At 41.6% G+C, this 21,453-nt stretch overlaps 1 protein-coding gene across 1 annotated transcript in view; it reads right to left on the reverse strand.

Annotated features, from left to right (window-relative positions):
• pcnx2 (pecanex 2) overlaps positions 1 to 21,453 on the reverse strand; it is a 38,529-nt gene that overhangs the window by 10,515 nt on the left and 6,561 nt on the right. The window contains exons 7-31 of the mRNA XM_080868427.1: positions 20,042 to 20,524; positions 19,773 to 19,950; positions 18,193 to 18,343; positions 17,921 to 18,063; positions 17,456 to 17,534; positions 17,051 to 17,186; positions 15,368 to 15,510; positions 14,941 to 15,094; positions 13,085 to 13,117; positions 12,551 to 12,722; positions 12,324 to 12,434; positions 12,011 to 12,102; positions 11,092 to 11,201; positions 10,656 to 10,764; positions 10,110 to 10,202; positions 9,851 to 10,001; positions 8,628 to 8,769; positions 6,694 to 6,871; positions 6,036 to 6,144; positions 5,820 to 5,949; positions 4,473 to 4,531; positions 4,127 to 4,342; positions 3,795 to 4,048; positions 1,884 to 2,117; positions 1,403 to 1,506 (exon numbers count right to left, since the gene is read on the reverse strand). Of these exons, the coding sequence (XP_080724553.1) occupies positions 1,403 to 1,506; positions 1,884 to 2,117; positions 3,795 to 4,048; positions 4,127 to 4,342; positions 4,473 to 4,531; positions 5,820 to 5,949; positions 6,036 to 6,144; positions 6,694 to 6,871; positions 8,628 to 8,769; positions 9,851 to 10,001; positions 10,110 to 10,202; positions 10,656 to 10,764; positions 11,092 to 11,201; positions 12,011 to 12,102; positions 12,324 to 12,434; positions 12,551 to 12,722; positions 13,085 to 13,117; positions 14,941 to 15,094; positions 15,368 to 15,510; positions 17,051 to 17,186; positions 17,456 to 17,534; positions 17,921 to 18,063; positions 18,193 to 18,343; positions 19,773 to 19,950; positions 20,042 to 20,524 (3,764 nt within the window). The remainder of the gene's footprint in view (positions 1 to 1,402; positions 1,507 to 1,883; positions 2,118 to 3,794; positions 4,049 to 4,126; positions 4,343 to 4,472; positions 4,532 to 5,819; positions 5,950 to 6,035; positions 6,145 to 6,693; positions 6,872 to 8,627; positions 8,770 to 9,850; positions 10,002 to 10,109; positions 10,203 to 10,655; positions 10,765 to 11,091; positions 11,202 to 12,010; positions 12,103 to 12,323; positions 12,435 to 12,550; positions 12,723 to 13,084; positions 13,118 to 14,940; positions 15,095 to 15,367; positions 15,511 to 17,050; positions 17,187 to 17,455; positions 17,535 to 17,920; positions 18,064 to 18,192; positions 18,344 to 19,772; positions 19,951 to 20,041; positions 20,525 to 21,453) is intronic.

Consider the following 21,453-nt stretch of genomic DNA (forward strand, 5'->3'; position numbering starts at 1 on the left):
CAAGTTTATCTACTGCCAAAGTGCACAAAGGAGAGGAAGCAGACTGAAGAGGTCGACACTCTAACAACACACAGGGTATTAAATTTAGATTCAGATTCAGATAACTTTATCAGTCCCGAAAGGGCAACTTGTTTGCAACTTACCCACAAAACCTACATATATGGTCAAACACACAATCTATAGTATATACACATTGTCAAGGTAGAGATCAGCAAAGAATGAGGTCAAAGCAAAACAGATTCTTAAAGAATAAATAAATGTATTAAAAATAAATAAATAGACAAAGAAGAACAAATGCCTAAAAATGAACAGTCACGGAAAAAACTCATCTAAATGATCCCTGCAAGTAATCTAATAGCTGAGGGAATGAATGATTTCACCTCCTAAGACCCGAACTCTTTCATGGCATGCATTTTATATTTTTCTTTGCTATTTGGGTTGATTAGGACCTGATGAATGTGAAAGCAAAGAATTACCAGATTGTTTTTTTACCTAATTTTTGTTTTTGAGAAAAATGAGATCCACATATGAGGACATTTGTTTCAAATTTTGATAGAACAGTGGCAGTATAATGTCCTCGTAAGTGGATATCAGGCCCTTGTAGAGAAAAATTAAGTATTGTGGTCTAGACATCCCAAAATGTGATGTCCACATATGTGGACACCAGGTCCTAGGAGGTTAAAGTATTTGTTAACAATTACCACAACATCACTGTTGACGGTGCTTTTCCAGTGTCCTAAAACACCCTTCAGCTAAAGAAATGACACATAGTAGCAAATAAACCAACTAAAAATTCATAATATTCCCATAGAAAAGTCACACCTGAATAGATTTTAAACACAGTCAAACATTTCTACATGTTTACAACTGAAGCACATTAAGCAGTTGTAACCGTCTTACTGTTACATGACGGCACCTCTGCCTTTCTTGTGTAACTTCAGCTAATGGAGGCACAAATAAACACTTTGCTCACACCGAGTTCTATGAAAGACTAATGGGCTACCAAATATTTGCTCAAAGTGATGAGCATAAGCCTATGCTGTATAAAGACCTTAATAATATTTCCACACAGCTCACTTCACAGAGGGATTTGCAGGCCAGCCAAACCAGTCACGCACTCTAATATTTCACTGGACTGCCTTCAGCTTTGATAGCCTATAACTGTCACAGCATTTATTTCTGACCACAGTTGGATTTATTTATTTATTTAGTCAAATTCTTTCATTGATGATGGGAGAGTCAGACTGCTGCATGAAGTCTTCTCTGCCAGCTGAAACATATTGATTAATGCAGTAATTATGCAACAGAGGGCTTTTATGTGTTCGCTTTGTTAAATCCAGGTGGTGACCATTTTTGTGGCCAGGCAGTGTATGTGTGCTGTTTTTGAGTCAGACAGGCTTACCTGTTGGACATGTTGTGTGACGCAGTGCCAAGGGATCTCCTCCCCAGGACGGAGAGAGCATAAGACAGAGTGACCAGAGGAGAGTCTTCATCGCTGTCCACAGGCTGGATATAAGCACAAACACACGGATGAAGGCAATGGCATATGGGCCAGAGATAAAAGTAAGTACAGATTCAAGCATTATGAGTGCTATATGGCAATTTGCAGCAGTTTATTTTCACTGTGCAACTCTTGCTTTCTTTCTTACTCATGTCAGATTTCTAAACAAGTAAAAGCAGAATGACAATAAACAAAATTCCTTAAAGGAGACGTAAAACATTACTGTTTCCAGCTTCTCAAATCTGAAATATATTCTAGTTTTTCTTCTTCTTTCAGCATTTTAAGCATTTGGGCTCGTGACTATAACCACATTAAGTTGCAGCAGAGTGTAAACTGAAACTCGCAAGACGATGTTTAATAGAACAGTGTTAAAGGGACGTACCGTCTCCATTTTCCCAGCACAGTGCTGGATCCACTCCAGGTAAACGTTGCAGAAGCTGGCACGCGTCACCCCCTGCAGGCAATGCACATAGTCCTCATCGATCTTCACGCTAAAGACCTGAGGGTCGCGCTCAATGTGGTGCCACTTGGTGTAGGACTGCAGCGCCTCCTGAATGGTGGCATCCTTGAGCCATGTAGACAGTTTGGGAGAGTGGACCAAGTAGTAGATGATACTCTGAAAAGGAGATTGAGAAAGAATGGGTCAGTAAGTAAAAACTTAATACTCACTCAAAAGGAAGACGTGCTCTTGTACGTACTGCATTGCTTAGGATGTCTAGAGTCCTTTATTGCCATGCTGCTATTTGTAATGGTGATTAATGCATAAGATGCTAATTAATTTGTCATTTAAACTGCTTAACCTTTGTGCAGGCACCTCTTTAAGAGCCTTTTGAGACGAGCTGAATGTTCAATTTTCCAGAGGAACAACCTCCTTCTAAACGTCAGTAAGACAAAGGAGCTGATAGTGGACTTCAGCACTAAGCAGGAGAGAAACTACCAGACCCCTGTCATCAACGAGTGCCCAGTGGAGAGAGTGGACAGCTTCAAATACCTCGGAGTTCACATCACGCAGGACCTGTCATGGTCCTGTCACATCAACACCGTGGTGAAAAAGGCCCGACAGCGTCTCTACCACCTCAGACGCTTGAGAGACTTCCAACTGCCCTCCAAGGTGCTCAGGAACTTTTACTCCTGCACCATAGAGAGCATCCTGGCGGGAAACATCTTAACCTGGTTCGGGAACAGCACCATGCAGGACAGACGAGCTCTACAGAGGGTTGTGCGGTCAGCTGAGCGCACCATCTGCTCCGAGCTCCCTGACCTGCATTCAATCTACAGCAGGCGGTGCTGGACCAAGGCCAGGAAGATTGTGAAGGACCTCAGCCATCCCAACAACAGACTGTTCTCTCTGTTGAGGTCAGGAAAGCGATTCCGCTCCCTGAAGACCAACACAGAGAGACTGAGGAGGAGCTTCTTCCCGCAGGCGATACGGTCTCTCAATCACACCACCACACAGTACTGACCCACACATATGGTTCTTACACACACACTGGACTTTCTGGACTTTGGTTTTGCACAACACTGGTCACTATATTCTTCATTTCCAGTTAATACTTGTACAGCTGCTGTTATTGTGTATATATTTATTTATATTTAGATTTCTTCATACATTCTTATATAGTTCTATATTGTGTATTTTGTTGTACAGTTATTTTATTTTCAACTTTAATTTATATATTTATCTTTATCTTATTCTTCCCAGTTAAATTTACCCTTCATTCTAATTTGTGTTGTACAGTTATTTCATTTTTAACCTTAATTTATATTTTATTCCTTCCTAGTTAAATTTACCCTTCATTCTAATTTGTGTTGTACAGTTATTTCATTTTTAACCTTAATTTATATTCTATTCCTTCCTAGTTAAATTTACCCTTTTTAATTTTTCATATTTATTTCCTATCTTATTCATAGCCTTTTCCTTTTTTTGTTTTCTTTAGGTCACGAGCAGTTGTCCAAGCATTTCACTACATATCGTACTGTGTATGACTGTGTACGTGACAAATAAAATTTGAATTTGAATTTGAATTTGAAGAATGTTCAAAAATTCCCATAAACACACTCCGAAATCTTGTGGAAAGCCTTCTCAGAAGAGTTGAAGCTGTTTCAGCTGCAAAGAGCGGGCCAACACCATATTAAACCCTTTGGATTAAGAACAGGATGTCATTCAAGTTCGTGTGCGTGTGAATGCAAGCGAGCAAACACTTTTTTAGCAATATAGTTTGAAATGTTTTGATGCCCTGTAAACGCACATACTCTGTGAATCTGGAAGCTTCAGGTTGGAGTGTAAATGTACCTTCAGGTAGTAGGTGATGAGCAGCTTTCGAAGATCGTACACTTGCAGCATGGTGGCAGCATTGTTCTCACTGATGCTGTAACCCTCCAGCAGGTACTTGGTGGCCATCACTTCCCAAGCCAGCCAGCGCAGGTTGAAAGCAGCGTTGCATGACAGCATGTGAGGCAAGTGGCCCGGCTCACAGCAGCAGCATGCGTCATCTTCCTCCACGCCCTCTGTGATGGCCTCCACCTCGCGCTGCTGACAGTACGTCCCTGGGATAGAGACATGGAGTCATAAGTAAAGCAATAAGATACCTTTGCCATGGACGCGATGGGATGGCTGTACTTTACCTCTGAACTCTAAACCCCTCAGCTGGAAGGTGACCAAACCATTGCCAATCTCTATGAGGTGGACCAGGGCGTTGAGGTAGTCAGAAGCCAGGATGAAACAGTCCCCAGCGCTATAGTTGCCCCATCGGCCCAGCATGAGGTCACCACAAAGCGAATGCTGCAGTGATCGAGTCAGGTACTCATAAAAGATGGAGTTTAGGTTGTTATCGTCGCAACCTGCAAAAGAAGAGCCAGAAAAACAGATCAAATGTGCTTGCTGCCTTATCTGATACTAAAATACAAGATGCTCTTTGTGTTGGGGGAATGAAATAAATTAAACTGATTTGATAGTCCAGTTAAAGCTCACCTGTCTCCTTGTCCACCTGGGACACCAGCCTGCTGTTGGAGTTATCAATACGTTTTGTGCTGCAAGGAACACACAAAGAAGCATATCTGTGCAACACTGACCAAATGTTTTTCCTGTATGTGCTTATACATCAGGTTAAAAGCTGATAAAATATATCATGCAATCCCGTATGAAGTGTCTCACTATAAAACTACTGTATGCTTTTATTTCACTTTATTCCTGCTCTGCTGTGACTGTTCTGCTATACTTTCTGTGTCATGTTGCATTGCTGCTCATCTGAGCTTCACTGTGACAACTTGAGCAAACACTTCCTATTTCAACTGACTCCAGCTGAGGTGATGCTGTCAGTGATTTCAAGGTTTCAGGTCTAACACTGACAGTGTCACCTAAATATAGTCGTGGGGTAAGCTTGCACATGAAAGCTCTGGGAGTATTTCTGGCGTGCTCTCAGGGTGCTGAATGCGTGCAGTCTCTCACATCAATAAGTAAGAGGGAACAAAGACACTTTATTGTGTAAGCAGCTAAGTGTGAGACAGAAGGGGAGCTCAGTTCAAAAGACAAAGATTGATTGCTTCTTCAGTAAATAAAAAAACAGATGTGCAAATTACAAACTGGAGAAGGAAGTCACGACTCAGTATTTATCCTACCACGTAAGCCCATTTAACCACGTAAAAGCCTAATCAAAGACAACTTCTACATGAGCTATAGGGCCTGGACACCTTGTAGTCACTGAGTTGATCATGTGCTCCTCTATATATCAAAGTATTGTGGAGTCAAATGTGAGGCCATGTGCTGTAGCGTTCCAAAGTGAAATGCTGTGGGGGCACTTTAACAGAGTGGGCCAAAATTCCTCCACAGCAACGTGAAAGACTGACAAAGTCATACAGAAAATACCTCAAGTTATTGCTGCTAAAGGTGGTACTATAAGCTACTGAACCCTGAGGTACAATAAGCTTTTCAAAAAAATTGCATAGACGTGAAAAATTGTTTTTTCACAACTGCAAATCATTTTTTTAACACAGCTGGGTATTGTAGTTTTTAATTAAAATGACTCTAACTGATGAGGACTATTTTTAGCCACATTTGCAGCTGGACTGTGCAATTCAAACGTGTAAAAAAAGGACCATGCAACAGAATACAAGTCTACCTCATTAGTTTGTTTTAATTAGAAACGACAGCTCTGCAGCACAGAGGGAAAAAAGGCTATTTTAGTAAAAGCTAAACATATTATTTATTTTCATGAGCTACACTAATAATGACCTGTTCTTTAATTTTCAAGAATTCCTTAATCTGGACCATTTGAGAGACTGACGGCACATTCACTTAATTTCCTCATCAGGCCCTTACTTGTAGTTTCTCTCCCAGAACTTAATGGGCCTCGGATAAGAGGAAATGAAGATGGCACTGCCCAGGAAGGGGGCGAGTGGAGTGTAGAAAACTGTGGTGAGCAGAGTCTGGAGCAGCAGCATGGCTGAGTCTAGACGCACACACACGCCAGTCAAGGAAAGAAAAAACAGGCACTGATACACTTTCACACACTTGCAGGTCTTAGAGAAAGGATACGAGGCACAGCAAATGGCTGAGCAAAGGCATGAAAAGCGCTGCCCCAGGCGATCTGCCAGGGAGCGATGTAAACCAGGATGAAATGGAGTTTCAGCAGCAGCTCGCGCATCTGGACAGAAAGGGAAGCACACAGTCAATCCTCTGAGAGCCGCACAGTAGCGACAGCCTTATTTAACTGCCTAGCTTCATATACGCTCTAATTATTCTGCAAGGTTCACGACAGGCACATATTAACAGAACACAAAAGGGAAGTCTGTTGAAGGTTTCATATTTCAGTCACACTTTCTTTGGTTTCTGTCAATGGCTGCACATAAAAACACACAAAAACACACCTTTCAATCGCAAATAAAAACATGTTTTTGTTGCTCTCAATCAGCTTGAAGTTACTATTTTTATTATATTTTTGAGAATCACTTTCAAAAGGTTTGTCAGCAGATTTAATTTTGATTATTGTATTTTCTCAGACTTTACCAGAGCATGTAAATTAGCAGTTAGCATTCAAGTCTCAGCTGTTGTGGATAACAGTTTCTTTGTGACCTTGTTTCTGCTTATCACAAATGTGTGCTTATTTCTATACCCACTAAGTATTGTATACGTGTAAGATAACCTCCTGCATTCTCTCATGTGGTCCTCCAGAAATCATCGGTGGCTCTTTTACCTTGTGGAACACAATGGACATGATGAAGAAGTCCAGCAGGAAGCTCTCAGAGGCACGTGGACAATCGAAGTGAAAGAAAATGAGTGTAAAGAGCAGAGTGAGAAACTGGAAGCTGGGGTTGCAGAAGGATGAGCGCAGGAGTTTCAGTCCAGCGACTGTCGTCAGGAGAACATCACAGCTGAAGAAAGCACAAACAAGGGCACAAAAAAACGATTAAATCCCCCTCCTTAATGGGCTCTGTACTATCTTTTCATTATCTAAGTGGATAAGCAGTCGCACCAAGCTGACTGTAAATTTTACCAGTTAACCCAGGACGTCACATAAAAGGATTGATGTTGGCAGAATCTGATCAATCAAAGATCTACCGTATAAATAAAGTAAATGCTGAACCTTGGCCATCTTTGCTCCAAGGATAGGGTTAACCCTTTGTATACTCCTTCGTCAAGTGTCAAGATGCAAGAGCATCTTCTTAAAAATGTTTGCTTTTACCTTCAGTGAGATATTGTGTGGCGATGGCTATCGTTTACGAACACTATTTAAGGCTGTGATGAAGTGTGAAGATAAATAACTTCTGTAGGTCTCATAGTGGACATCATGTTCAAAGAGTGCCGTGGTCCTTAGTAACTCTTAAAACCACAGAAAGCAGAAGCTCCATCATCAGTGCTTGTAGTCAGGGACTGGGTGGTGTTGGTGTGATGCTGTTGTTCCATGATGAGTGTGTCTCAGAAAAATGTGATGCTTGAAAACAGAATGGAGGAAACCTGATCAATGCATTTCAGCATGTTGACCCGGATGAAGGGCACAGGCCAAAATGCTGTTCTTTATACAAGTGACGCTGGAGACGTGACTTCTTTAGGCATTTGTTTTTCTCTATGCACCTTGGAATTAGGTGAAGTTAAGCTAGAAGCTTCCATTCTGTTCACAAGCCAAAATGGTGAATGTGTAAGTTAACAGAGTTTTCACTGTTACAGCTATATCGTTAAGATGTTGTTTTGACCTTGTCCTTTCAATTTGGACTGTAAATTAATTCTCATACAGCAATAAAATTCCTATAAAACTGTTTGCAGCCAACAGGGGAAAAAAATCAAGTTCCATCTAAGAATCTAGATTTATAATTGCAGCTCATCACGGAAACATAAAGGCATCAGACACTAAAACTTTAGACCCGCCTACTATCCCAAGGGGTCTCCCACGAAAGTTGATGTGATTTTTCAGAGAATTAATTGGTCAGTAGGAGGTTAGGTTTGGAGCATAAGTTACCATGGCAATATACCATGGTCAGTAAGAAGTGAACCACCACCTTTGTAGTCCAGCAAACCCAGGGTTAACCCTGAAGTTACCTGGTTAAGATGAAATCTTAACCTTCCCAGTGCATACTTCTGGATCCGGTCTATAATTGTAATAAAAACACATTCGGCACATCCACTGAATAAACCAACTACTACTACTGCAAGTATCATCACATTTTGTAGAGTCACAATTGAGAATTATTAGATTAGCGTCAATAACATCAGTGTCATTCATTCATTGTTTTATGGCTGCTACTTGGTCTCCTATCTGCAATTTTAATTAGGTGGAATTGTCAAACAAATATTATTTGTTGCCATTTTTCAAATTCCACTGGACTTTTAATAAGCAAAAGGAAAATTATTATTATATTATATTATTATATTATTATTATATTTGAAAAATCTGCAGCCGACTGTCTGCCTGTTCTGCAAAGCCATGTTTTGAACCGGTCACAATAATACACATGCATTCAGTGACTCCTAAAAGCTGTGCTCTTTTCTAAACAGCAACTTGGTGAATGCCTGCGTGTGACCTCTGTAAACTGTAGCTACAAAAACATAGGTTACACTAGAAAATAATGATAATTAAAATCCAGAATGTGGAATCTTAAATGTGATGCTGTATGTTTTCTGTGGTCCACTTACTGGATTCCCAGCTTCTTGCGGTGACTGAGAGCAAAGCCATCATTAGTGAGCGCGCTCAGCACAATGGCGGGGTACACCACGTATTTCTCAAAGCACAGCAGTCCCACGTACAGGCGCTCAAACCACATAAGCACCGCGTCCTCTGCAACACATGACAAAATTGAAAAACCCATGAACGGAGCAGAAATCACAAGATTCCAGAGCACAGTTAGCGGGGACACATTTTAAGTTTAGAGTCTGACCCGCTGGTGGCGCTACAGCAAAATCCATCCACCCCGGCTCATTTCACAAAAACATAACGGCAAAGCAATACAGCAGTTATGTAGATGTTTCAGTGTGGGCTAACCAACAGACACAGCCATACTTTAGGTTTCACCACCATCGTGAAAAATCAGGGTGACTGTGTATAAGCAGGCAGGGTGTAGCAGTGCAGACCATTTCATTTATTCCCTCCATAAATTCAATTCAATTAATTCATATAGTGCCAAATCATAACAACAGTTGCCTCAAGGAGCCATCATTTAAAACCCATGTATAGCAAACGATATGACATAGTACTGGATCTGTTATTTCTCTTGTAAACACAAACTACTGACTGAAAATAAAGAATAAAAAACACGAAACAATACCAAAAAGCTACCTTTGTCTGCTTTCTTATTCAGCAGAGGTCATCACAGCGAGTAGCTCCATGTTTGATATGGCAGAGTTTTTTATACCAGTCTCAAAAATATTCTAAAAAGTGTCATCTGCTTTTGATTTTTAAACAAAGTTTCTTTTTTTTCCTTTCCTTTTGGCCTGCTCAAGCCATGCCTGGACTTGCACCACCTTACTTATCTGAGCTAATTGTGTATAGACCAGCAGGCCCTCTTCACTCTCCCAATGCTGATATACTTCCCTAAAGTGCTCTTATCTCCAGAGTGGCTTCCCATTACATGATTCTTTTTGAAGAGACTGAAAACCTGCCTTTATTTAATTCATTACAAGCCTTTACTCTTGGGCCCATCAGATTTCCACTTAGCTAATGTTTTTTAATGTGGTTGTGATATTATTTTAGCGGTATATTTATCCCATGTACTTGCATTAATTAGGTAGCGGGACCATGCTGCACACAGTGATTGTGCACTTTTATAACCGAGTGACTGATTGCTGTTACGCTAACTGTATGGTTTTGCTATTTGCACGCACATACTTCATTATTAACTACATGCAGTAGGGATACTGACCTCTGGGTTCAAACTGGTAGTACTCCTTGGTCTTGAGGACTGGGTGGGAGATCCACAACCAAGGGTGATGCTTCCTGAGCTGGGGGATCAGGTAGTGGGTTACAAACCCCACAGTCCCCGCCAGAGCATACAGCACTATGGTCACAAAGGGCTGCACACATGGGTATATAATAAAAGAGACATAAGATGAAATTATTGTGCCAGAAGTAAAGATCAAATGTAGAAGGCAGTGTAAAAAGCAGAAAACAAGTTGAGCCACCTTGAGAGACAGAAACACGGTACTCGCGGTGATGGCGAAGGTTAGGATGTAGGCAACGGAGCACACAATGATGTCCGACAGCAGAATTTCTTTCTGCAGAGCACAAAAGTGAGGGACAGCTGCAGTCATTCATAATCCACATGAAAACGCATATCCAGCTCATTTAGGTGTGCGATTATTCCTGACTATCTGCGCTGAGCCGCCAGTTTTTGGAGATCAAAGGCACAGGAGCACGGGAAGAGTTAAGCTTTAGAATCTCCATTAATGCTGTAAAAGGCGACGGGAGGTTTGCGTTCTCTGATGCATAATTCCCTTTAATCACACATAGTGATTGCCAGCAAACACTGATTCATCATCTCACCTTTATGCAGTTTATGCCTGCTCACGCTGTATAAATTCAGAGATGCACAGAGATAATGAGGATTGATTTTCTGATAATTATTATCCCAGATTAACCTGAGCTAACAGGGACAGGCCTGTAATCCTGGGGCTGATAATAACCTGAACCTCACCTTCTTCCACTAATATGAAGATAAATATTGTTACCATGGAATTCTGCAGTTTCTCAGGTAGAGGATCTTTGATGTTTGTATCATCCTCTTCCTCTTCGTCACTCTCCACAAGCGCAGGCATTATCTTTGACTTGATTAGAGATCTGAGAATAAGTATTTTACACGTTTAGATTAGTAATGACCGATGATAATAGGCAGCTAATAATAACAGAATTTATTTATGAAGCTTTTTAACAGCTTCAAATAAAACTTCTGAAGAATACAAATAAAGTGAGTCAGTGACAGTTTTTTAAATAGTATAAGTAGTATCAGCATGTTTCATCGGAGTTATCAACCATCTGCTTCCAGTTCCTTGTGTCAATGATTTCAGCTTTTTCAGCTTTTTTTAAATAAAGAACAAGAGGCTGCTCGCAAGCAAACACACACCCACGCACACACACACACACACACACACATCGCGTGATACTTACAGAAGTACAGAAGGGTCACTGCTTTGTCGGCTGAGGTGATAGGAAAGCACCACTAAAAGGCCACAAAAACCAGAGAACAGGGCTGGGGTGTGCTGCTCATCCCATGGTTCCTATAAACACCAACAAACACACACACACAGCAATGTGAGTTGTGAGTGTGTGTGACATGTGCTTGACTAGCAACACCTGTGTGTCACAGTCTTGGGTCATGCAACCCAGTGTTTTGAGTTTCACTGTATTTTGTTATTCATTTATGTTCTAGCTTAGCTTATCCAGTTATTTCTATTTTGCCTAGATTGCTGTTATAGTTCATTGTTTTGTAGATTCCCCTTGTGTTTTCACTCTGTGTTTTGGTCTCACTTACCATTCATATTGTCATGTCTGTCTCATCTTTTTTCCTGTTTTATTTTGAAAGAGTCTGGTGTTCTTTGTTCATTGTATTTAGTTTCACCTCCCCTGTCCCGTCATCAGGTTCATGTGTGTCAGCTGTGTCCTCATGTGTCTCCACTTCTCATGATCACCTCGTGTGTGTATTTAAGTCCTCGTTCATTGTCGCGTCGTCTGTGTATCTAGTCAGCGTCTAGTTTATGTCTGCGTCTGTGCTTTCTGCTTTGTTTGCCACCTTTAATCCAGCAAAAATAAAGGCTCGCTTTTCGTTTCAAGTTCAGTGCTGTCTCCTCCACTGTGTTTGCACCTGGGTCCTCACACTTCCACACACAGTCTGCCCTCCCTTGCAGACCGTGACACTTTGTTTAACTGAAGATTATTTTAAAAATTCCTGTACCTGTACTACATGCTTCCCTCTACTCCTTTAACCATTTAGGTGAACACAGCATTAGTTCAACAGGAAAGGAAAAAAGTACGAAAGAAGAAGATAAGTAATGTTACATCCTCTAAGTGCTCTTCCTCTGTTTCCTACCTTGAGAGCGCCGAAGCAGAAACCGTAAAGCAGAGACAGAGCAACCAGACTACGCAAGATGCTGTACACTGCAGAGATGAGACTGGTGGCAGCTGAGACACACAAGTTAGAAAGGTTAAAAATACATACAGTGGTTTAAAATGGCAACAAACTAACTCAGAAGATACTTTTTACTCGATGGCCCTGAAAATCTGTTCTGTCTTTGTATGTATGTTTATGAATAAACAACCAAAAGTTACAGTTTATAGTGAAAATAGGAACTAGGATCTGAATTAGCTAACACGAGCAATGCTAAAATCAAGAGATTAGAAACCTGTTCCTCCAAAAAAGTGCATGTCAATCTGCTCCAGCAGGTAGATGGTAAAGGTGTTGATCTGAGGGAAAAGGCCCACCAGGAAGGTGATTGGGAAGCAGTAGGTAAAACCTGTGTAATGCATAAAACAAAAGACATTTTTATGTATTTATCAAAGGAAAGAAATACTGTTAGCATACTGCAAGCAACTGCATCTGCATGTTTTCTCCTGTTGCATTTATCCCTACCCACTAGGAGGTCTCGTAAGAAGCGCAGAACATCATAGCAGACGATGGTGACTCCATAAAGGCTGGAGACCGGCAGATCCTTCCTCCTCAGCAGCTGCTCCAGCACCCAGATCAGAGCACAGAAAATGCAGAAGTAGGCCGCTCGGCTGTAGGCCACCAGTTGGTTGTGACCCTGGAGACATAGAGGGATGCCACCTGTAGGGGTTTACCCTGATTTCCATCACAGAAAGATAACACCTACACCAAAACACCTTCCTGTGTTTTCACAGTAATATGACACAACTACCATAGCGTCAAATAAGGCAGATCCTCTGTAGCCACTCTGCATGTTCACCAGTCAAAGCTCAGCAAAATTATTCACATGGAAAAAAGGAACTGTTTTGAAATTCATAACATCATATATCAAAAACTGCCACACTGAAGAGGAAGAGCAGTCACACGCACACACAACAAGGATGCACGTGTTTCCAAATTATTAGTGATTATTATACAATCTTTTCAGTATTTTTTTCAGTAACAAAGAAACAAACTTACATGGGTTGGTGAAGCTGCATCTGGTTGAACACTCTGCAAAACAAACCCATAAAAGCCAGTTTGAAAACAGCAGCAATAATACCAACTTTAGTCTGACAACATCCATCCACCAATCCTTTCATCTACCCATTCATCCATTTTCTGCTGCTTATCTGCGTCATTGGGTTATCTGTGTAAGTATCCACTGTAAAAGCTACGATTTAGAACCTCGACTTCACTTCAGATCAATCCTTGACTGCTGTTGAACTGGAGATGGCTGTTCATGTCTTCATCTCCTCCTACTTAAATTATTGTAATTCACTATTTTCTTATCTGTCTAAAGCATTTACCAATTTCCTTCAATCTTTCCAAAATGCGGCTGCAAAGCTTTTAACTCACACGCACAAATTTTGATCATATCAGCCCATTGTTAAAGCACCTGCAGTGGCTTCCAGTCAGGCTTAGGTTTCAGTTACAAACCTTGGTTCTTACTTGTATGGCCTTGGGTGAAGCCCCCAACTATATCATCAAATTACTCCACCCCTATTCACAATGCTGGATCCTTAGGTCCTCGGATAGAGGTTTTCTTGTGATCCCACATACTAGTCTGAAAACTAAGGAGGATTATGCATTTCAAATCTTAGCACCAAAACTGTGGAATAGCTTAACACTCTCTCTTCATGTTCGGGTCATGTTTTTGTGTTCTCTGTTGTTTTATTTGGTTCATGTGTGCTCATTCTGACCTCACATTAGCTGTCTTTTTTACCGATAGTCTGAAAGGCACTTTATGACTGCTTTCTTGCCTCAATAAATACATTTTACTTTTACTTTACTTTTACCCCCAGATCTTCCTCTCACTAACCAACTCCTCTAGCTTTTCTGGGGGGACAGCAAGGAATTCCAAAGCCAGCTTGGCGATGTAATCTCTCCAGCGTGTCCTGTGTTTGCCCCGAAATCTCCTGCAGGGGGGGACATGCCTGGAACATCTCACTTAGACTGTATCCATGTCAGATGCCTGAGCCACCTCAACTGGCTCCTTTTGATGTGGAGAAGTAGTGGCTCTACTCCTAGTCCCTTCCAAATAACCAAACTCCTTACCCTGTCTCTAAGGCTGAGCCCAGCCACTCTTTGGTGGAAGCACATTTATTCAGTCACCAAGCAGCAGAACACCAAAGCCTCTGCTTTTGACTACCACCTGACCAACAGGAGGGCTGGACCATAGGCCAGAATGAGCCACCTGGGTAGGCCCTGGCCACCAGACACTCACTGATGAGCTCCTCCAGCAGACCTGGTTCCTAGTATCCCCAATCCAGGAAAGTTAACATAGCCCAGTGTTGTTTTTTTCTATAGAGATCCTATGAATCACAGTTAATCTGGCCATTCACTCAGGGCCTGTTTGCCTTTGGAGATCCTATATAGCACATAACTCCAGGGATCACCAGGACATACAAATCTCTCCACCATAATGAGAGGGCGATTCATGGATGAGAAAATATGCAGCATAACATAGTGGGAGTTTAGTGTCTGAGGTAGGTCATCATTTCCTTGTTTCTGTATATATCATATTTCATTATATTTGACTAAATATTCTCTCTGGAGGCTGGAGGGTCTATAAAGCAGTGACTGACTAAATTAGTGTGCAGGCTTTGCTGCATTTCAGCAGAGAGGAAGTGAGTGGGAGTAAACAGGAACTGGCAAGTCTGAGGTCAGTTTTACTTTTTGTCTATATTTAGTGCCCATGGCTAATATTTTGACCTCACACTTTATTCCTTAAACGCAGCACAAGCTGTACCTATTAATGTGGCAATTACATCATGTTGGATTTTGTCCTCAGTTTGATATACAGCATCTTTATCCTGGACTGAAGACTTTTTTACCTTCAGTAATGAATAGTGGCAGCTGGCAATGACCAGACAGAACTGGAAGATCCAGAAGTCTTTGAAGCACCCATGGTTGAGAAGCACAAAACCCAGAAAGGAAACCAGGAAGGCCATGAAGACTGCAACTAGATTCTCCAGAACATCCTGGTTTCTATTATAAAAAAAAGCAGCACATGCAAAAGGCAGAGACAGGTCACAGCAGAGCCTCTAATACCTTATTAGGAAGGAAGAGTGCAAAGAAAAGAAGTGACTCAAAGAGAGACCTGATGCTGAACAATGTTCTTCACCACACAGTGAAGGATACAGGAGATATAAATACTAACGTGACATACAAAAACTCATCTCTAAAATTTTGTATGTAAACTAGATTTTATTTTCAAAGTGTGAACAGCTGGAAGATCTTACAGCAGGTTTTGTGTGTTACCTGTCCAAAAGGGCGAGCAGTGTGAGTCGGTCATATAAAATGTTGATCCACTTCCCAGGAAACAGTTTGAGTTTGTAATAAATTTTCCTGGCCGGCTTCTCCTGAGTGGACGTCTCTGATGAGTCATCCAAAGAATCCTCTTCCTGACACATACACACACACATGCACACGGACATAAGCAGCTTACACCGACTGAAATTTCAGTGCAATAATACAGAAAACAAAAACAGTCTGCTGTTTGAAACCTACATGATCCCGCATAATTCAAAATGCAGTCTTTTTATAACCAGATCTCTGAAAATGAGGTGCAGTACCGATTCATTCGCAAATCGTAATTTGATGTTTCAGCTTCAATAACTGATCCAGACAGCTTATGTCACTCTTGCTCGTCTGGGTCCAGATGCAATAAAGACTGATTCAGGATTGACCTTCTTGCTACTACAACAGCCTGACAGAGACAAGACATTAATTGGATTTAGCTAAGTTAAGTGGGCCATTCTAATGTGCATATAGAATATATATATTTTAAAATATATGCTGCCTAGCAACCTGTCCAGGGTGTAACCGCTGCTCACTCTATTACAGCTGACAGGCTCCTCCTAAGTTGAGGATGGCACGAGCAATCCTACCTGAATAAACAGTTAAGAAAATGGATGAATTGCTATTACTAGTAACCACACTGAGAAAAGTGTAACAACAGTAGAGACAAATAGCATATAAATATGGGACTGTTTATGTTTATGTACAACAAACTTAATTTAGATGTATGTATGATTAAGGGATCACGTCAACCATCCATTTTCTAAAAATGAGTGTACGCATGAAGTGTAATGAAAAACTGGTGTGTTTGTTCAATTGTATATACACCCGTGGAGTAACAGGGGACTTCATAACTTTCATAATGGTTGCACATTTACATCTATTATGGGTTATCTATGCATGTAAATAACGTACGTGACAAGAAGGCATACAATTACATGCTGGAAAAAAGCTACTCATCCAACATTAAACTTTTGATGTAGTCCGTAAATACACGACACTTGACTTCATAAGTTAAAATGTCTAATGTGGTAATAAAAATCTGAATTTGGAGACATCAAAACTGGTTGCATATTCAATTCAATATCTGCTAAATTAGATGCTATTGTCATGTAATTACAATTATGCTTTTATATGTGCATAAATGTTACAAATGGGTCATTTTAGCCTGCTGGTAGGTGGTTGCTAAGCAACGTGATGACATCCCAATAGTTAACATAAATATGAAGGATTTAAGTTGTGACTGTGCGCTAACTGTGGCTGCTCGACTGCTATGGTATAGGAGGAGTTTATAGAGAAACAGGCAGACAGATATGGTGTGTTATATTAAGAGTTACTGTAAATTAAGTACTTGGATACAAAAAAAACCTGATAAATTTATCAATGGATTCATTTCATCACCTGGTTAAAGTACCTCAGGAGTTTTTTTTAAAGAAGGAAGCAGATGTGTTGTCAATCTCACATCATTTGGGTTCCTTATAAAACATTTACAAACCCCTTTTGTAACCTTGTTTATTCTCAGGCTTCTTGTTGACTCCCTTTACAACATTTCTTGAGATTATTTTCATATCAGATTTATTATAAATTTGATGTTACTGGGTTGCAAAGCATATATATATATATACACAAAAAGGAGACAGACACCTGGAAGATCTCGGGGTGCGTTCTTCGTGGCCGAAGCCTGTGTGCAGGGATGATGCGTCGCTGGAAAGGGCAGTCACTGTGACCGCCCGCAAGGCCGTCCTGACACTCTGAGTTGGAGGAAGTCGACAGCAGGTCACTGAAGACACACACAGTGGAAGTTGATGTGAGTATGTGGAATATACTTGATTATACAGGCAGAGATTACGGTTTAGCAGAGGATGGAAACGGGCACTGACATAAGATGATGTTTAGAAAAGCTCATGGGAGCAGTTACAGACAGCATGCAGGTAGAGAAAGAAGGGAAAAAACAACAGAAAAATAAAAATTATTTATAACAGACAACTTGTTGCAGGCAGATGAAGAGGGGGACGGGTGGAGGGTGGAATGAAGATATAACAACAGTACCACATGTTGCCGGTAATGAGCTCTGCTCCTAGCGGCAGATTGAGAGCTCTCTCTGCATACAGCTTACGAGGCCTGTCTCCTGGTGACACAAACAGACACATTGAACTAGTCAGACACGCTCTATTTTGATAATAATAGCTTGGATTTGTTTAGCATTGCAGCCATCTGAGACTGAAGGGCTGAAAATCTTGGAGCCATTCCAGGAAATTGTCATATAATCTACAAGCTGCTATCATTGTGTGTGTGGGAAGCTGCTGGCAATGCTTCCCACACACACAATGTATTTGCACAGAAAATCATAATATTATTAGACCCCCCCAGATACTGACTGAGGATATTAACAGCACATGGTTGTTGATTGTGACTACAGGCAATTCAATTGTCTCCTGCATGAAACACATGAAATTTCTAAGAAGTAACAAAAAGATAAGGCAGTCTAAACGCTGGACAAGACTAGCTACTTACGGTGTACAGTATGAAAGGTGTAGGCCTCTTCTTTGTTGGTAGCCTCTGGTCTGCAGATGACCTGCAGCATGGAGCTCTCAGATTGAGACGTTTGCGAAGGAAGGGAATCGTAATCCGGATCCTTTTCTCTGTCTGTCTGTGGACTGCAGACAAGAAACAGAATCAGCCAGAGATCCTGGATGCTAATAGATTATATAAGTGCTGTAAACATGTGCTTATATCTGTGTGTGTGAAATCAGCTGAAACATGTGAGAAGTTAATGGAACGCTTACCTGTCAGGAGAGACTATTGGGATCTGTGTAGGGGGTATAGCCTGTAGTGTGTTGGTAGGCAGACTGGTGGGTGGTTTGGGTCTCTCTGGTTTGTTGTCAGTGTTGCTATCGGTTACTGTTTCATCTTGTTTCGAAGTTGCACTTTGATTTTCTGTACATGGATTAAAGGAAATCATTTTAATCCAATGCACTTTTCCAACCTTTTTCTTCTATCTATCTATCTATCTATCTATCTATCTATCTATCACACCACCATCTCTCACCTGGAAGTGCAGGGCCGTTACGCCAGGCTGCTCTTTGTTGACTTTAGCTCTGCTTTCAATATGATACTCCCGGACAGACTAATAGTTAAACTGCTGGAAATTGGACTTCCTTCTACCACCTGCCGCTGGATCAGAGACTTCCTCTCAGACCGTGTACAGAGAGTTAGAGTGGGGCCTCATCTTTCCTCAGCCCTCAGCCTCAACACCGGCTCTCCACAAGGCTGTGTACTGAGTCCCCTACTGTACACTCTGTACACACATGACTGTGTTAGTTCCCACCCAGACAACACAGTCATCAAGTTTGCAGATGATACCACCGTGGTGGGGCTCATCTCAGGGGGAGATGAGACTGCGTACAGAGCTGAAGTTCAGAGGCTGTCAGATTGGTGTGTAGATAACAACCTGGACCTCAATACCACCAAGACAAAAGAACTGGTAGTTGACTTCAGAAGGAGGAAGTCCGAGCTGCAGCCTGTCAGCATCAACGGGGAGTGCGTGGAAAGGGTCTCCAGTTTCAAGTTTCTGGGTGTGCACATAGACACAGACCTCCAATGGAGCTCTAACACCTCTGCGGTCTTAAAGAAGGCCCAACAGCGTCTCCACTTTCTGAGAATCCTCAGAAAAATGGACCTGAAGAAGGAGCTGCTGACCGTCTTCTACCGCTGCTCCATTGAAAGTGTGCTGACATATTGCATCGGTGTTTGGTTCTCCAGCTGCACCTCAGCACAGAGAAAGGCACTCCAGAGGGTCATCAATATGGCCCAAAAAATCATTGGACATCCTCTTCCCTCCCTGAAGGACCTGTACAGCACTCGCTGTCTCAAGAGGGCACGCAGCATCCTACGGGACTGCACACACCCAGGACACCGGGTGTTTAAGCTGCTGCCGTCTGGCCGGAGGTTCAGGCTGCTGAGGTCCCGAACAAATAGACTCAAGGACAGCTTTTACAACAGGGCAATAGCCCTGATCAATGTAAATAGCTGACCTGACTGCCTACCTCCCTGGACGTTTTTAGGGGGGAGGTAACCATGTTTAAAATAATAACAATAATAATATTTATATTTATAACAAGGTGCAATAATAATTAATGTGCAATAATAACAGTGTGCAATACACATACACTTATTCTTCTTTTTTATACTAAGTTAATATACTGTGTTGTGTTGTTTGTTGCGTTGTGATGTGTCATTTCGTGTCGTGTTGTGTTATATGCAGTGCCGACGTAGGACAGTTTTCCAATTTCATTGTACTACTGTACAATGTATGACTGTGCAATGACAATAAAGAGTTATCTTATCTTATCTTATCTTTCTTTACCTTCGTCTGTAGCTTCAACTTCCTCTTTGTGCTCTGGCTTCTCCTCTTCTTGTGTACTGCCACCTCCCCCTCTGGTACTCAGGGATCCCAACAAGGAAACAAACTCCAAGAAGTTTGATTCATTGGGAATCTGGCCCTCCTTTGCCTCCAGGTCTGATTTGGAACTGGTCATGGTAGCCTGACAGACAATGAGAAATATTTGTGAGTTTTTTGGGCGGTCATTTCTCAAATGGACACAGAAATACAAAGGGGCAAATCTATCAACATACCGTGTTGTGTGAGCGGCCTGAAAGCAGAACTGCATCTTTCCCGCTGTCCATGCTCAGCCCTCGGATGTGAGTCCTCCCACCAGGTCCGTAGCGACCCAGAGTTTGGGGCAGGCGCAGGAACCCTTGTGAGTCCACGTTTGCTTCCAGAGAGTCCGTGTCATCTGGGTGGGAGTGGACGTCGATACCCGACGAGCTGTTATCATTTGTCAGCTGTGGACTAGGTGTGCTGTCAGCGGTGATTTGCAGACTAAGACGTTTCTGCTCTGGATCTGCGCACTCGAGCATGGTGGACTCAGAGCTGGTGGTTTCTCTGCATAAGTGGAACTCTTCACTTTGGCTTGTAGTCATGTGCTGTTTCGGGGTGGGGTCGTCCTCTGAGCAGATCACTTCCTCTCCCTCTTCCGAGTCCTGCTTCTCCTCCTCGGGGGAGTCGAAGGTGATGACAGGGATTTTGATGTGACTTTCTCCTGCATCCTTCTGAGCCTTGCGGGGTACACAGAGACATGTCACTTGTACTTTCCCTCGAACGTAACAACACCTCTGACATAAATCAACCGGCATTTAACAGCCAACAAACTGAACACTATAACACACACAGAATACAAAATCTGATCTTCTGCATATATTTGGAGACTTAGAAATATGTCTACCTAACAAACACTGTCAAATTCTTTTGCACTTTGAGTTTCATACAGCAGCTAAGAACCAAACAAATAGTAAAGGTACACAATTTCAAAGTAGATAAAATAATAAAGAAATACAATGAAAACACAAAAAGACATTTAGATGCTGAATCAAATTTGAATAAAGGTCTGATTTCGCTGGGAAAAAATGAGCTTTTATACTGTTTACTGCTATCTTTGGTCATCTACAGCATGAACCTGAGAGCACTGAAGGAGATTGGTTTAAAACAAACCACTAAGGAAATTACTTAGACTACTAAAACTGGGTTAAGAGCTGTCCAACACATTAGTAAAACCTGGGAGCAAAGCAGTGAACCACGATCTTCTGGAAAGAAATATGTTGGAAAAACATCTTCAATGATGAACAGAGATCACTTCAAAGTTTAGTGAAATCACATTGTGAAAAAAATCAACAGCAGCACTCAGGGTTAGTTTAATCGTGAAAGTAAGAGCATTTCCACACAAAGATAACTTAGGGATTGGGACTACATAGCTGTGGAGCTTTAAAGAAACCACTTATCAGAGAGGCTAGTCAGAAAGAAAGGTTTCAGTTTGCTAGGGAGCATAAAAATGTGACCCTGACTGGGTGCATCAGGGTAAGAAGAGGTGGATGAAGTGATGATGGGGGCTGTGTTATGATCTAGGGTTGGTCAAATCCAGGTTCAGCAATGATATTTCCCTTAAAAATGTTGTCAACTGACAACATTTGTTATTACAGTTCTCTTCAGC

This window comes from Rhamphochromis sp. 'chilingali', assembly GCF_963969265.1.
Source record: "Rhamphochromis sp. 'chilingali' genome assembly, chromosome: 20".
In the NCBI taxonomy this organism is placed as follows: Eukaryota; Metazoa; Chordata; class Actinopteri; order Cichliformes; family Cichlidae; genus Rhamphochromis; species Rhamphochromis sp. 'chilingali'.